Source organism: Saccoglossus kowalevskii, chromosome 4 (assembly GCF_978046115.1).
Source record: "Saccoglossus kowalevskii chromosome 4, keSacKowa6.1, whole genome shotgun sequence".
Classification (NCBI taxonomy): domain Eukaryota; kingdom Metazoa; phylum Hemichordata; class Enteropneusta; family Harrimaniidae; genus Saccoglossus; species Saccoglossus kowalevskii.
In genome coordinates this window covers 12,152,151-12,168,797 of record NC_140644.1, presented here as the reverse complement: position 1 = coordinate 12,168,797, position 16,647 = coordinate 12,152,151, and the positions used below count along the sequence as shown (strand labels likewise).

General features: G+C 35.1%; 1 protein-coding gene and 1 long non-coding RNA gene across 2 annotated transcripts; both read right to left on the bottom strand.

The window, feature by feature from the left end:
* Positions 1 to 3,350: 3,350 nt before the first annotated feature.
* On the bottom strand, positions 3,351 to 10,688 carry LOC102809483 (uncharacterized). Its single transcript, XM_006816908.3, has 5 exons — positions 10,498 to 10,688; positions 5,795 to 6,590; positions 5,146 to 5,305; positions 4,667 to 4,753; positions 3,351 to 4,270 (listed from the first exon to the last, which is right to left on the bottom strand). The coding sequence occupies exons 2-4, from the start codon at positions 6,581 to 6,583 to the stop codon at positions 4,671 to 4,673; spliced, it is 1,032 nt and encodes a 343-aa protein (XP_006816971.2). The 5' UTR covers positions 6,584 to 6,590; positions 10,498 to 10,688; the 3' UTR covers positions 3,351 to 4,270; positions 4,667 to 4,670.
* Positions 10,689 to 15,203: 4,515 nt separating this feature from the next.
* LOC146746618 (uncharacterized) lies at positions 15,204 to 16,270 on the bottom strand. The gene is made up of 2 exons (XR_014929156.1): positions 16,240 to 16,270; positions 15,204 to 15,367 (listed from the first exon to the last, which is right to left on the bottom strand). It is a non-coding gene; the product is annotated as an uncharacterized LOC146746618 (long non-coding RNA).
* Between the last annotated feature and the right edge of the window lie 377 nt (positions 16,271 to 16,647).

Sequence of the window (16,647 nt, the reverse complement as noted above, 5' to 3'; positions counted from 1 at the left end):
AATAATTGGTCAATACCACAGTCATATTATGATTGGTTAATACCACAGTCATATTATGCGTAATAATTGGTCAATACCACAGTCATATTATGTGTAATGATTGGTTAATACCACAGTCATATTATGTGTAATAATTAGTCAATACCACAGTCATATTATGTGTAATAATTGGTCAATGCCACAATCATATTATGTGTAATAATTAGTCAATGCCACAGTCATATTATGTGTAATAATTGGTCAATACCACAGTCATATTATGTGTAATAATTGGTCAATGCCACAATCATATTATGTGTAATAATTAGTCAATGCCACAGTCATATTATGTGTAATAATTGGTCAATACCACAGTCATATTATGTGTAATAATTAGTCAATACCACAGTCATATTATGTGTAATAATTGGTCAATACCACAGTCATATTATGTGTAATAATTAGTCAATACCACAGTCATATTATGTGTAATAATTGGTCAATGCCACAATCATATTATGTGTAATAATTAGTCAATACCACTGTCATATTATATGTAATAGTTAGTCAATACCACAGTCATATTATGTGTAATAATTGGTCAATACCACAGTCATATTATGTGTAATAATTGGTCAATACCACAGTCATATTATGTGTAATGATTGGTCAATACCACAGTCATATTATGTGTAATAATTGGTCAATACCACAGTCATATTATGTGTAATAATTGGTCAATACCACAGTCATATTATGTGTAATAATTAGTCAATACCACAGTCATATTATGTATAATAATTGGTCAATACCACAGTCATATTATGTGTAATAATTAGTCAATACCACAGTCATATTATGTGTAATAATTGGTCAATGCCACAATCATATTATGTGTAATAATTAGTCAATGCCACAGTCATATTATGTGTAATAATTAGTCAATACCACAGTCATATTATGCGTAATAATTGGTCAATACCACAGTCATATTATATGTAATAATTAGTCAATACCACAGTCATATTATGTGTAATAATTGGTCAATACCACAGTCATATTATGTGTAATAATTGGTCAATACCACAGTCATATTATGTGTAATGATTGGTCAATATCACAGTCATATTATGTGTAATAATTGGTCAATACCACAGTCATATTATGTGTAATAATTGGTCAATACCACAGTCATATTCTGTGTAATAATTGGTCAATATCACAGTCATATTATGTGTAATAATTAGTCAATACCTCAGTGTCATAATTGGTCAATACCACAGTCATATTATGTGTAATAATTGGTCAATACCACAGTCATATTATGTGTAATAATTGGTCAATACCACAGTCATATTATGTGTAATGATTGGTCAATATCACAGTCATATTATGTGTAATAATTGGTCAATACCACAGTCATATTATGTGTAATGATTGGTTAATACCACAGTCATATTATGCGTAATAATTGGTCAATACCACAGTCATATTATGTGTAATGATTGGTTAATACCACAGTCCTATTAGGTGTAATAATTGGTTAATACCACAGTCATATTATGCGTAATAATTGGTCAATACCACAGTCATATTATGTGTAATGATTGGTTAATACCACAGTCCTATTAGGTGTAATAATTGGTCAATACCACAGTCATATTATGTGTAATAATTAGTCAATACCACAGTCATACTATGTGTAATAATTAGTCAATGCCACAGTCATATTATGTGTAATAATTGGTCAATACCACAGTCATATTATGTGTAATAATTAGTCAATGCCACAGTCATATTATGTGTAATAATTGATCAATATCACAGTTATATTATGTGTAATAATTAGTCAATACCACAGTCGTATTATGTGTAATAATTGGTCAATACTACAGTCATATTATGTGTAATAATTGGTCAATACCACAGTCATATTATGTGTAATAATTGGTCAATATCACAGTCATATTATGTGTAATAATTGGTCAATACCACAGTCATATTATGTGTAATAATTGGTCAATACCACAGTCATATTATGTGTAATAATTGGTCAATACCACAGTCATATTATGTGTAATAATTGGTCAATACCACAGTCATATTATGTGTAATAATTGGTCAATATCACAGTAATATTATGTGTAATAATTAGTCAATACCACAGTCATATTATGTATAATTGGTCAATACCACAGTCATATTATGTGTAAAAATTGGTCAATACCACAGTCATATTATGTGTAATAATTAGTCAATGCCACAGTCATATTATGTGTAATAATTGGTTAATACCACAGTCATATTATGTGTAATGATTGGTTAATATCACAGTCATATTATGTGTAATGATTGGTTAATACCACAGTCGTATTATGTGCAATGATTGGTCAATACCACAGTCGTATTATGTGTAATGATTGGTCAATACCACAGTCATATTATGTGTAATAATTGGTCAATACCACAGTCACATTATGTTTAATAATTGGTCAATACCACAGTCATATTATGTGTAATGATTAGTCAATACCACAGTCATATTATGTGTAATAATTGGTCAATACCACAGTAATATTATGTGTAATGATTGTTCAATACCACAGTCATATTATGTGTAATGATTGGTTAATACGTGTGCATATTAATAAGGTCGCGTGCCAGATTTACCTATACACGTGCAGGTAATTTAGGACATGAGAGTTTATATTTCTTCTAACGAATCGTGCTTTGTCAAAACACATTGCAAGTTTATATAACTTCATCATGATAATTTATATATTTATATGTATTCAACTGAATATCATATAAAGTGGAGATGGAATTTGTAAACTTTGATTTGATGAGGCAAAATACTTTAGTTTACGTTAACCCTTGACTTCATAAAACATTTTACTTTACAAAGAACTTTATTTTATACCTGGTTTTAGCTTTTTGTGACAACATATTTGGGTGTTTCTTTTTGTTCGATTTTGTGAACGTTATACATGTGAACTGTTTTTTAGTAGAATCCTTATAACATGTGAATTGATTCTTCAGTATTTATTGCGCATATTTTGTCGTTTTTCCATATATCAAGTGTATTAAAGCGGGAGGGTTGTCACCTGCGCACGCGCTGGAATTCAGTTCCAAGCGACGATATCAACACACGCTAAAAACGCAGGTAGACGCCTGTTTGTAAACAATGACACGCTATTGCCATCTGACGCATGCGCAGGTGACGACTCCCCCGCTTCAAATGTTGTCGTTGTAGTGTTAGGTTCGGACTGCATACATTGGTAAATACCAACCATGAAGAAAATGTAACGAAACGCTCGCGCCGTAGATTACATATTGTATTGAGTATTGAAAAGAAAACACAAACATAGAAATTCCAAAATAAATTGAATGTTTATTTCAATCTGCTTGATATTATCACAGCCACAGAGAATATTAATAATATTGATATACGTCAAGAAATAAAAATTACAATAATACAAATGATTAGCTTTGAGGCACTTGTGCTTATATTAAGAATTTGTTTTCTGTAAAAAGTTTCAAAATTTACGGTCTGTACAGATAATACGCAGCTCATGCTTAATTAGAGACAAATACAAAAAGTTGTAACAATTTATGTGAAACATTTTCAAAGCATTCGCTTACACATTATTTTTTTCTGTTTACTGCTTTTACAAGCAGGCAAAATAATCTCACAAACTTACAAAAAACTATAAGGCGTGGCAGAGTAAACATGCAATCTTCCAATCGCTGCAACCGTTGGTACAATCACGTGATTAACATGGATGTGTTCCGCGGTTAAAGCATTGCGAATTGCCACTACTGAATACAATTAGTAAACAATGTATTTTTAGAATTCCTGTAATATATGTTTATAATGTCTATTTTAAAAAAGTTATTGATACTGCAACGTCATGTGAACCAAATGTGCGTACATGTTACTATTGTAACAATATACGTAACAATGAACGCCACACAATACGTTACATTATAATCATAATCAAATAAAACACAGCAACTCGTTATTGATATATACATGAATACAATCAAGGATTGAGGTATGCATAATTGTGATATGCAATGGTGATCTCGCGTGAATTAAAACAAAAACGCGTTAAGTGCGATAGGATCCCAAAACTACATTTCTTGAAATCATATTAAATGCAAATTTATAGCTTTGTGCTCATCTCATATAGTTTTTGGTAGTTGATTATTCGCAAAGCATGATTTGTTTTTTTAAGTTTCCGTTTACGCTATTGAACATTTTCAAGGATCCACTCGTGTCGATTTCTTCCTACAGGCAAACAAGTTTTAAATTATTTTAACGATAGCTGAAAACGAATAGTTATATTTTTAACAATCTGATCAAAGAATAATGGTTCCTAATGTGTTACTCAAGTTCTTTAAGCTGACCGCGTTCTGTCGATTGACAGGCGAAGAAATTAACGAAAGCATGCATCAGCTGATGAAGTTTGTAACAATAAACAAACACAATTATTGACCTGTATTGACATTGATACAAATCGCCAATGAAAAAAAAAACTTCGGACACTAGTAACAGGAATGGAAAGACATCCTTTTCTATTTGTACGTCGGAAGAAGCCCTACATTTTTGGTATTACTGTGCCCAAAGAGACTGTCGACTGTCCATAGCATACACACCGACAGAAATAATTCCTGAAAACCTTACCTCATTATCCCTCACGGAGTTCCCGCAGTGCATTCGTGCAAGCTGTCCTCAAGTCGGTGTTCTCACTTCCTTGGCGATTTTTCAGAGCTATGCAGAAAATGATACCACAAAAAGGATATGTTACTGGAACGAGGATATACTTGCTCTATTACATTTATTACATATGTTTTGGGCGCAAATATTTAAAACACCAGTCGTCATGTAGCGCGAATTTCGATTTCGTGCGCAAGGTATGTTGGAAAAAACACAATTAAGTCGCCCTCAAGAAATCAGAAATTTCAACTTTTTAAAGGATATTCACTTTGATTTGATAATAACACATTTGCATACGCTTGTTTCAGTGGATTTCACTGATTTTAGAGAATAAAACGAATTTTCTGTTTCGGCAAAAGTAAAACAGAATTTAATAAAGAAACCACTATTGGACCCCAAGTAATTCATATTCATATTTCAGAATCTATTGATCATACTGAACTTACCTTCTACACATCCCTCCTCTTTCCGGATACGATCTTTGTTATCATTATGTGATGCTAATGTCCAAATTGCAGTAGCCGCTAAACAGTGTTCTTCCGTTGAACGTTTGGATGCCAGGGTGTTGACAAGTAAAGGCAGTACGCCCTTATTCACTAATTTGACCTAAAGATGTAAACAAATAATACAGAGGCCAAATAATAACCAAAACTTTTAATAGGATTCATGTATAGGGGCTATATATTAGATTATCTCAATCCTTGGGTATTTTGAACGGAAATGTTTATATAAGCCGAAAGAGCCAAAACGCTGGTAAAGAATTCGTCTCAATTCAGTATATTATTATCATTTTCTACGAAAGAAATCAACCCAACCACGAGTGGATATCACCCCCACCATGCTGGTATCATTTGATACCAGGTAGAGCAATCCGCTCACGAGTGGAAAATCTCCCTACCTTGTTGTTAACATTCGCTATGCGATATATCAACCCACCCACGAATGGACTCCTGACCTTGTATCTCTTCACTTTGTTTCGATCAGTTGCTTCGAGATCGTACAACATCAACCCACCCACGAAAGAGTATCTTGTTGGTATCATTTGCCACAAAATACTAGTAGATCCACCTATGCACATGTTGGGTGCTACCTTACCTTAATACTTTCATCCCCTTTAGGATCTGAGTCGACTTCCTGAAGGGAGTAAACCAAAATAAGGACGGACTGTGCTTGGATGGCAGCATTTTGGCAATCCAGATATTTGGATAGAATTTCTTCTGCGTTTGCTTCTCGGAAACGGTGCCCGTTATCCGAACAGTTACGAATAGCACTGAGCAGAATCGCCAGGTTAGAGCGCATTGCTTTGTCAGCATTAATTGGAGTGGAATTTTCAGTTCCAGTCAGTTTATTTGATGCGTATTCAGGTTGTTCGAGCTGGGATAAGAGTATTTCTATAATTCTATATTTTCCGATTTCCCGGCACATTCTCGGAGAGCATTCAGCTGCGTGCCAAAGTACCACCTTTGCGTAGTCAAAACTGCTCGCAGCACATATCTCAGTCGGATCTTTTCCTGATGGTTTTGACGCATCCAGTACCAGGTGATAGTTTTTCAAATTATGCCACATTTTTAAAAATAATTGTGCATAATTTAGTTTAATCAGATAGGTACTCTTTTTGATCGTAGCTTCTTTGTCTTTTGGGTTTATTTGCTCTACCATTTCCTCTAAAATACGGAGAGTCTGGTGGTCGGCATAGTCACTCGTGTTGTTTAAATCAGAGATCCACTTATCAATTTCTTTTTTCAGTGGCACGTCAGCGTAATACTTGTCATCAAACTTCTCTTCTTCACCGTGGATTCCATCGTGGTCATTCGATTTGCTGGCTTCGTGCCCACGAGGCACGTTTTCGGCAGGGTACACAGTTGCACTGGCTCCGCAACCCATTATGATTCTGTGGAAAATATATTCAATTCATTAGTTCTGCAGAGAAATAAAGTTAAAGCGGGGGAGTAGTCACCTGCTCATGCGTCAGATGGCCATAGCGTGTCATTGTTTACAAACAAGCGTCTACCCATGAGCCTTGGCGTTTTTTGCGTGTGTGACTCAATTGGGACTCAATTCCCGCGCGTGCGCAGGTGACGATCCTCCCGCTTTAATTTTTAGCTGTTCAAAACACTGTTGCTAGGCATATTATCCACACAAGCAAGGTATCATCAGAACCAATGTAACGAGTGAGACAGGTTAAACAGTTGACCAAAAACAGAAAATAGAGAATATATCTGGGCTGCTAAAGTTTAAGCAAGGTAATGGTTGTGCCAAAATGACTGGCATTTTGTATGGCTGTTATAGACGTGTTTGTCCCGTGAGATATACCTATTCGATTAATTTATAATTTAATATCTCATATGCTTTGTAAGCGCGTCTGGGCATGCAAAAGGTAAGTATATGGTAAGTGTACAGGTATTTAGTGGGTTTCGAGTTAGCAAGAACTAGCCTCGTACCACGACCACTACTAAGAGTGATTTGTACTAGGCTCTATAATTACCTAACTAAGATACCTAGGGGAGGTCTATAATGTGTTTGACCCCCCCATATGATTACATTAAGGTAGAGATGCAGTTTATTTGGCATGCTTTTTAATTGAGTAATTAGACAATGAAGATGGTATTATATATCCAACATGTTATATATTTTCTGAAAGCTTATTATACAAACTTTGTAAAACTTGTCTTTATTTCAAATATCCAGAATGCGTTTTTGATTTTGGGTCAAAAATATGCTTTTTTGGGCAAAAGTGGTTTAAAAAAAATTAGCTTAAAAACAACATAAATTCGTCTACATTATTGCTAAATTTCACAAAGACAAACATGTGTCGAATTTTTACACGCGTTGTATACGTCGCTATGGGTTCCCCCATCAACACCACGTGGTGCGACAAGAGGCATGGTAACCCACAATTATTATGCATATATTTTGTATTGTTCTAGGTCGCACATGTATCAAGTTTTTTTTGACATTGTAAAATATTTTTTTTTCTTAATATAATGCGGAGGGCTTACAAAACAAAGTATACTGAAAGATAAAAGCTGGTAAGATAAGAATACAAAAACGGATGTAACACTATGAAAATACATTCAATAATATATAATTATGTATTAATGGTAATTATATTAAATTTAACCATTTATCATTATGTTTGTCCAGTTTATTTTGCCTGTTTGCGATGTATTCTTCCATACGTCGTGTTTGCTGATTTAATAATTGAAATAATTGAAAGGAAGGTTTGCTCTATTGTATTTTACATTGATATAGTTATTGTTTTCCAAGGATATACAATAAGATGGTTTAACATTTTTAAGAAATCTGAGGAGCCCAGTATTATTTGTTGGAGAGATAGGGGTTCTGTTGAAATCATCACTTTTCGAAACGCGTTTGAAAAAGCTCTCCAAAAGGCCCGAGAGTACGTACAGTAATAACACAGATGATCTCTGGTTTCGATTTCGCAGCGACACAGAAAACACAATGGATCACTAACTTTGGGCGACTTCATTCTGCATAAATCACCACTCGTGTAAAGAAATCGATGTAGTAATTTAAACTGAGAATTTATAGCTTTGGTATCTATTGTGCTCAAAAACGGAAGAACGTAATACTTGGCAAGATCGGACCACCGTGACGTCAGATTAAATCACAAAATAGCCTGAAGCTATTGGTAACTGGCTGTTTATGCATAATAGCATACATTTTAATATATATTTGCTCAGTTTTTTTATAATGTGATGATTAATCCTAAAATTGTTGGTGGAAAGTTGAAAGGTAAATTATTATGCAAATTGGTGTCGTAATTATTATGGATGTATATCCAAAATTAATTAGATCGTCGAATTGTCTTAGGGTATATATCAACCAAAATTCATTGAAATAAGATGATAAGTACATGAGATATCGCTGGAAAAGCTTAAAACTCACTAGTTATTATGCAAATAAGATATTTACTGCACAGATTTTAATGTAAAACTAATAAGGTCTGTAAAATTAGCTAATTATCATACAAATTAGATAATTAATATGCATGTGGATTTTAACCAAAACCTAATCAAATCTGCGCAATGGCCCAGAGCATCTATGCATCAGGTCTCATCAAAAACCAACATATCTAGAGATATTGACGCACTAACTGCAAAGACTCCTATTATTTGCTTCGCACACGAGAGTCAAAAAATTGCTGCCAACATTGTATGACCTGTTCACAACAAAATTGTTGTTTATGTAGTTGGTATGGACGTTTCTGGCTGCTAAGGACATAACCGCAAGCAAGTTATCACCAGAACCAATGTAACTAGTAAGACATAAGTTTACCAAAAGCGTCGTAAAATAGAAAATATATCCTGGTTGCTAAAGGTGAGCAGGGTATCGGTTGCTAAGAGCCAAAATGTCATTTCATATCTTTATACCACCTGACCTGTAGACTGGTAATTTGTGTGGTTGTTATGGACGTGTAAACTTGTCCTATGGGACCCACCTGTTTTATTAATTTATATTTTAATGTTTCACATCTTATGTAAGAGCGTCTAGGCATATTGCTAAATATGCTTTGTAAGCGCGTCTGGGCATGCAAAAGGTAAGTATATGGTAAGTGTACAGGTATTTAGTGGGTTTCGAGTTAGCAAGAACTAACCTCGTACCACTACCACTACTAAGAGTGATTTGTACTAGGCTCTATAATTACCTAACTAAAATGCATGGGGGAGGTCTATAATGTGTTTGACAAGCAGAGCAGATACCCCCATATGATTACATTAAGTGACAACGTCATAAATTCCGTCTACCTAATTGGTAAAGTGCAGCTTAAAACGCTAAATTTCGTGAAAACAAACAGGTGTCGAAATTTCACACGCGTTGTATACGTCGTTATGCTCCCCATCGAACACCACGTGGTGCGACAAGGGGCATGGTAACCCACAATTATTATGCATATATTTTGTATTGTTCTAGGTCGCACATATACCAAGTTCTTTTATAATGTAATGATTAATTCTAAAAATATTGGTGGAAAGTTGAAAAGTAAATTATTATGCAAATTGGATAATTAATATGTATGGATTTTAACCAAAACCTAATCAAATCTGTACATTAGCCCAGAGCATCTATACATCAGGTCTCATCAAAAACCAACATATAGTTCTTGAGATATCAGTGGAACGGACAGACACACAGACATATACCGACGCATTAACTGCAAAAGACTCCTATTATTTGCTTCGCACACGAGAGTCAAAAAATGGCTGCCAACATTGTATGACCTGTTCACAGCCACAACAAAATTGTTGTTTATGTGGTTGGTATGGACGTTTCTGGTTGCTAAGGACATAACCATAAGCAAGTTATCACCAGAAGCAATGTAACTAGTAAGACATAAGTTTACCAAAAGCGTCATAAAATAGAAAATATATCCTGGTTGCTAAAGGTGAGCACGGTATCGGTTGCTAAGAGCCAAAATGTCATTTCATATCTTTATACCACCTGACCTGTAGACTGGTAATTTGTGTGGTTGCTATGGACGTGTAAACTTGTCCTATGGGACGCACCTGTTTGATTAATTTATATTTTAATGTTTCACATCTTATGTAAGAGCGTCTGGACATATTTCTAAATATCGGAGTCGCCCTTTGTTTTCAGTTTAAAAAAACATCGACTGTTGTCATACAATGACCTAAGCTGGCAGCTAGCAACTGTAGCTATGAACAAAACAACGTATCGTGTTTAAGTAGCATGACCAATTCTTACTTTCGATATTATATGTTGTCCATATGTATTTTGATTTCAATGAAATATTATCTTAATGTAACTGCACTTACCTTAAACTGTACACGGTAAGTATACAAGTATTCAGGAAGTTGTGTCTAACAGGTGATATCAGCGACTATAGTCCAACTATTGTTAGATTAATTGGTCATAGATTAAACATTTATTTTACCTGTTTGACGCAAAGCAGACCCACGTGACCAGAGCCCACGGTACGAGGTTTTACCCAGAATTCAACACGTTCTGTACCAACGCATATTGCTATGCGCAGAACTGAAATTCTGGCATCGTTCTGCGCAAAAACCGTTTTAGCGCTTGAGTTGTTTCCGGGTTAGCCTTTCATGTGCTTATCGTGCGATTTATTGTACCAATATCACATTTTCTGGACGTATTCCTACACAATCATGCTAAGAGTATCCAAAAGAGTCAAGCAGGCAAGTTTAGCCGCAAAAATACGTGGGAAATTGGCTTCAACTGCTCACTCGATCGCCGATGTTGTCCGTCGGCACACAAGGTCGTTCGCTTTCTGATCTTTCTTCCGAGATTTTGACTCGAATATTCGGGTTTTGTTGCTTTTTTTAATGACAGTGATGACTATAGTTCACAGTTCGAGAAAGTTAAAACGATGTGCTCACTTCGAATGGTTTGTAGGCGATTTTATGCTATCGCGTCGAATGATTTGTTCGTTATGGGAATGACGGCAAGCTCTATTGCCAGCCGTGCTTTTCACAGATTTAAGCTGATGAAGGCGAGATCGCTCGTTGCTAATGAAATAGGGCAACTTTCCGATTTGATCATTCAAAAAGGGCCATCTCAAGTAAGACAAGTGGTGAGAAATTTGCTGGAAAATTTAAAGGGTCACGAATGGGATGATTCAAAGAAATATTTGGAAGTCTCTCTTGCAGTTCTATTTAGCACGAAAAGATCAGCAATTTCTAAGAAAACCACTGGAAGTCGAGCCTACGGCAGAGCTCCAGAAGGAGTACCTACACTTTATGCAAATTTTTTAAAAATTATGCTAATTTATTCATGACGTATCAGTTTCTGTGCTCATGAATATTCATTAATTTGTGGGTCAATACATTTTAAAAGGGGCGATATATTATTTTTGGGGGAAGAGTTAGAAAGGGGGATTAGCAATCCTTAGGGGGTCAATACAAAAGAAGGGACCCATTTGGAAAGCAGCCATGCTTCTCGTGTCTGTTGTTGCACGTGACCTACAGCTGTTAACTGTGTTCGTTCTTCGACTGGCTTCCATATGGGTAGTATTCTTGTGTTCTGTTTTCCTGACTTGAGTTTTTGAATCCGCTGTTTATGTTTTTAACGTCTTTCATGTCTTTTGTAGGAGTGTCCAATCCGTGATTCGAACTTGCGATCTTTGAGTTCCCAGCGCACTGTCTTGTCCACTGTACCATGAGTGTCTTCACACAGGAGTTAGGATTTAAGTCCTATTCATAGGAGCACTGTCTTCACTAGCATTCAAAAATCTAACTAAACATACTGGATTCGAACCAGCGATCGCTCACATTGCTGACATTGCTGACAATACAACATATTTCTATTATTGAGTTACAATTGTACAAAAAATTGCCAATTTTGTGTTTTTACTTGTGTAAACTATAGGCATGCCATAACCCGTTAGTGTACATCTTGCCAATTGGGTGTTTGCCATTTGCGTTGCCCATACCTGACCCGACCCTAACCCTAATGTCAAGACACATTCCTGTTAATAATTCCGTTGCCCATACCTGACCCGACCCTAACCCTAATGCCAAGACACGTTCCTGTTTATAATTGCTCAATAATGATACTCTGTTGTGCACTGTCTGCGGGTAAGTTGCATTGATGTCAACTGATTAAACAAGTCGCATTTAAGTAATTTCCACTATTAACAAGTGGTTAAATTGTGACAATAAATGTGTGGACAAATATTTGAGATTAATTTTGGTGTAGACAACTCTCGTTTAATTATTTTACACCATTACAAGTTGTTAAATTGAGAAAATAAATGTCTCAACAAATATTAAATACTTAGTTTGATGTAAACAACTCACGTTTGATTAATTCCCACAATTACAGGTTGTTAAATTGAAAGAATAAATGTGCGGACAAATATTTTAGACTTATTTTTGTGTAGACATCTCTCGTTTGATTAATTCCCACAATTACATGTTGTTAAATTGAGAGAATAAATGTATGGACAAATATTTGAAACTTATTTTGGTGTAGACAACTCTCATTTGATTAATTCCAACAATTACAAGTTCTTAAATTGACAGAATGAATGTATGGACAAATATTGACCATTATATTTGTGAGTAAATACCTGTTGTTTAATTAATTTCCACCTCTACAAGGTTGAGAGAATAAATGTGTCGACAAATATTTGATACTTATTTAGGTGTAAGAACTCGTGTTTGACCAACTTCCACCATTGCAAGTTGTTAAAATAATGAAATAAATATACTGGTATCATTGGATATTTGATTTAATTGTGAAACTTTCTAACAAAATGTTAACTGCTGGCTTCGAACCCTCAATCAACAATTCCGCAGACACGGTATAAATTCAACAACACCACAGAAGATATTCGTCTGTTGCCTGAATTGTTTTCGACACTTTAACAAAACTTACCTTGACTTGGGTCTTGGTTATCTCTTGTCACAATCTGGAAACTGTTGAACAAATTGCGCGTCGTCCAGTTTAAGACGTTAGTTATTTTATTATTTATTCATTCAGTTTTGTATGGTGCAGTTTTGTGAGGTTTATTATTTTTTTGCGACGTTCTTTGTTTACTTGTTTACGGTTTGAGAGATTTCAGTTTATTTGATTTACGTTTTTACGGTAGCTCTGAGCGGGACTCGAATCCACTGTCTTTTCAAGCTAATTTTGTTTTATTTTGATGGCACGCTTGTGTACCACGCCACGACGTTGGTCGTTAAGTGGTGTTCATTTTTCTAACTACTCCAGTGTTCCGATGAGTTGAACGGAAAAGCCAAAACGATTGCTGGTTTCTGATTGCTTCGGTTCTGGTGAGTGTGTATCTAGTGTGATTCGAACCCATGTCGTTTGTATTGGGCGTTTTTTTATTTCCCATGTTAGCTACGCCGTAATATGCAACCACTTCCCCGTTTTATTGTGATTTTGAGTGTTTAATGATGTCTTCCTCACCCGTCACGCCATGACCCAGTTTCAACCACACGGCCATTTTGCAACACAGTTCGTGACCCTCGGCGTCACCCGACTGACTATATGAGCGTTCTCTTCAACTGTTAAGCTAGGATTTATTACCGTTATTATCATTATATTGTCACGTGATTTGTTTTACCTTATGTGTAATGTCTTAAGTATCTTTATTGTAATTTGTATATACCAATTCGTATATACCGAGGAAACGACCCCGATTGAAGGTCATGTATTTTATGACGTCACCAATTCGTGTGTAGGTACTGCTTCTAGATCTGTGCCCCCTTTGGCAATTACAATTAAATAAAGATAAAACATTTGCCAAATCAGTATTATCTGTATCATTTTTCAAGGAAGCCATTACATCAGATATTCTGCCTCCTTCTGTTAAATTGGCTTTATTAGCAGCACCATCTTCCCAGAAATTAGATCAGACTACAAATGACACTAAATTATGGAATGATTCTGAAGCAGAACACATATTTATCCATCTAGGGGGCGGTCTATCTAAATCTGACAATGATGGTTTAGAGAAATCTCTGAGAACACAAGAAAATGTTTCAAGAATTCTCAAATTAACCACTTTGTGAAATAATTTGAAACGGTTCCACACTATGGTGTCAGAAACTCCCTCTCAAAATAAAAAGGGCTGGTTTGTTCATGATATTGAAGGCCTGGTTTGGAGAAGTGTCCTCAACATATTGACTGAAAAGAAATTGGATTATGACCTTGATGATGAAAATGAGAGACAGAAGTTAGAAATAGTTGTAGGTGAGGGTGGCCACACTTTCCAAGATTTCAAGGGAGTGTCCCAAAATTTCAAAGTATTTGCCATCAGTGGTGCTATACGTCTGATAAAATATAATGGTAATGAAGTATGGAGAAATCCAAATCCAGTCTTCTGATGCAAGCCGCATTCCATTTGCCATTATAAATGCCCCAGAGAGTGATGCACTGATAGAAGTTGATATTCTTCCTGTTCTGGCATGCACTGAAAAATGTGCCCAACATGGTATAAAGGGGGTGAAATACTGTAGAAAACTGGAAGGAGATGGAAAGTATAAAAGGATGGTCTTGCAGAGAAAGAATACCAGTTTTTTATGCAATTTATGTTTGGCTACAGTTCATAAATGTCACAATCCAAATCATGAATGGGATATGTCTATCACTCATGCGGATATGAATTCATGGGCAGAAGAAAAAAGTAATGGTCAGAGTAATCATCCTCTTATAAAGTATGACCCCATAAATGAATACACTATGGATCACCTTCATGCTAAATTGAGAAACGTGGGTAAACTAATTGACAAGCTCTTCAACGAGGCTCAAAAGATTGACCAACAACTGGAATTTATACAAAAGTTTGCAAAGTTATCTGAAGATCAAAAACATGATGTGAAGCAATATGAAACAAAACTGGTCGACCAATTTGATACCAAGGTTGAAATTAATGAAGCAAATCATTCAGCAAAGTTACTTCAAGTTACTAAAAAGGATGATCTTAACAAACTTGATAAGAAACTTGAAGCAGCTTCACTAGCATTTGAAATTAAATACACTGAACACATTGAAGTGAATTTGTTGGATTCTGCTGAATCACATTTTGAAATTTTATTTGGCACACACAAAGAATACAAATGCACACTATGTGCATCACATCTTCATGTTGTATATAAAATCAAGCCAGGTATCACTCGTCACATGCAAACTGTCCATGGTAAGTTCAGCACAAAAGATCTGAAACAAAACACAAGATGCATTACTAATCTCAATATTTAATATCAAAAATCTGTCATAATAATAAATTATTATTTACACTTGGTAAAACTATTCCAAAGTCAGCCTAAATTATCAAATTTGTAATGACACTATTTTCTAGGAAGTCTTTGACTGTAAAAAATGGGGCATGTGGAGGGGGCCTGGCACATTTTCTTTGAAAATCATTTGTTATTAAACTAATCTCAATATTTAATATAAAAAATCTGTCATAATAATAAATTATTATTTACACTTGGTAAAACTATTCTAAAGTCAGCCTAAATTGTCAAATTTGTAATGATACTATTTTCTAGGTATTAATTCTTCAACTTCAAACACATCAATGTGTGTCACGTTTACTGGAGAAATGGGGCAAGTGGAGGGGGCGTGGCACATTTTTTTTGAAAATCATTTGTTATTAACTATATTTAGTATATTCTCACTTTAATACTACATAATTTATTATGAATAATATGTCAGAAAATAATATTGAGAGAAACGAATGAAATGCATTGGTATCAAAAACAGATACATGGGAAATGTTCATTTTATCCCTATACCCATAGTATCTCAATAGTGTATATATTATCTCAATAGTGAATATATGGTATGCAAATTAATGACAAAATACATTATGACACTTTATTCACTACTCCTATGAGGGACATAACGTGTATATGGTCGATCTACATATCGTTGTAAAGCTCTCGAAATCCCCAACAAAATTACGTTTTTCATTTTCACGACCAGCATTTTTGCAACAAAAAAGGCGCCAACAATTGAAGAAATTGAACGTTATTTTCTAAAAATTGCTTTTTTTTGTGTGTAAAACGTAAAAAAAAAGGACTTACCGAACGTAACTTTGAGAGCCGCGATGTTGACAATCCATAGGAGGCACTCTCGCGGTAATTCTAACAGAACAGTGAGAGGAGTAGGCCAAAAACCACCAAAAATGCAGTAATTTCGCATAATCAATTATAGTCTATAACTATTTATTGAAATGGTTAAAACGATCCGGGTAAAAAACTTTAAATACATCAAAAAATGAGAATTCCAGTATCAAGTTGGGAATGAGGCTGGTGGGTCAATTGAGGTCATAGAATGGTAATAGCGTGTATGCTAGTTTTTCTTTCAATTTGAAATTGCGCCCTCGTGCGGAGATAAAGTGTATATTGGATGGTACAAAACGCATTGAACTCTGGGATATCACATTTGCCGTGAGCCGAGCCGAGCCCCCCATAGATTTACATTAAGTGGTG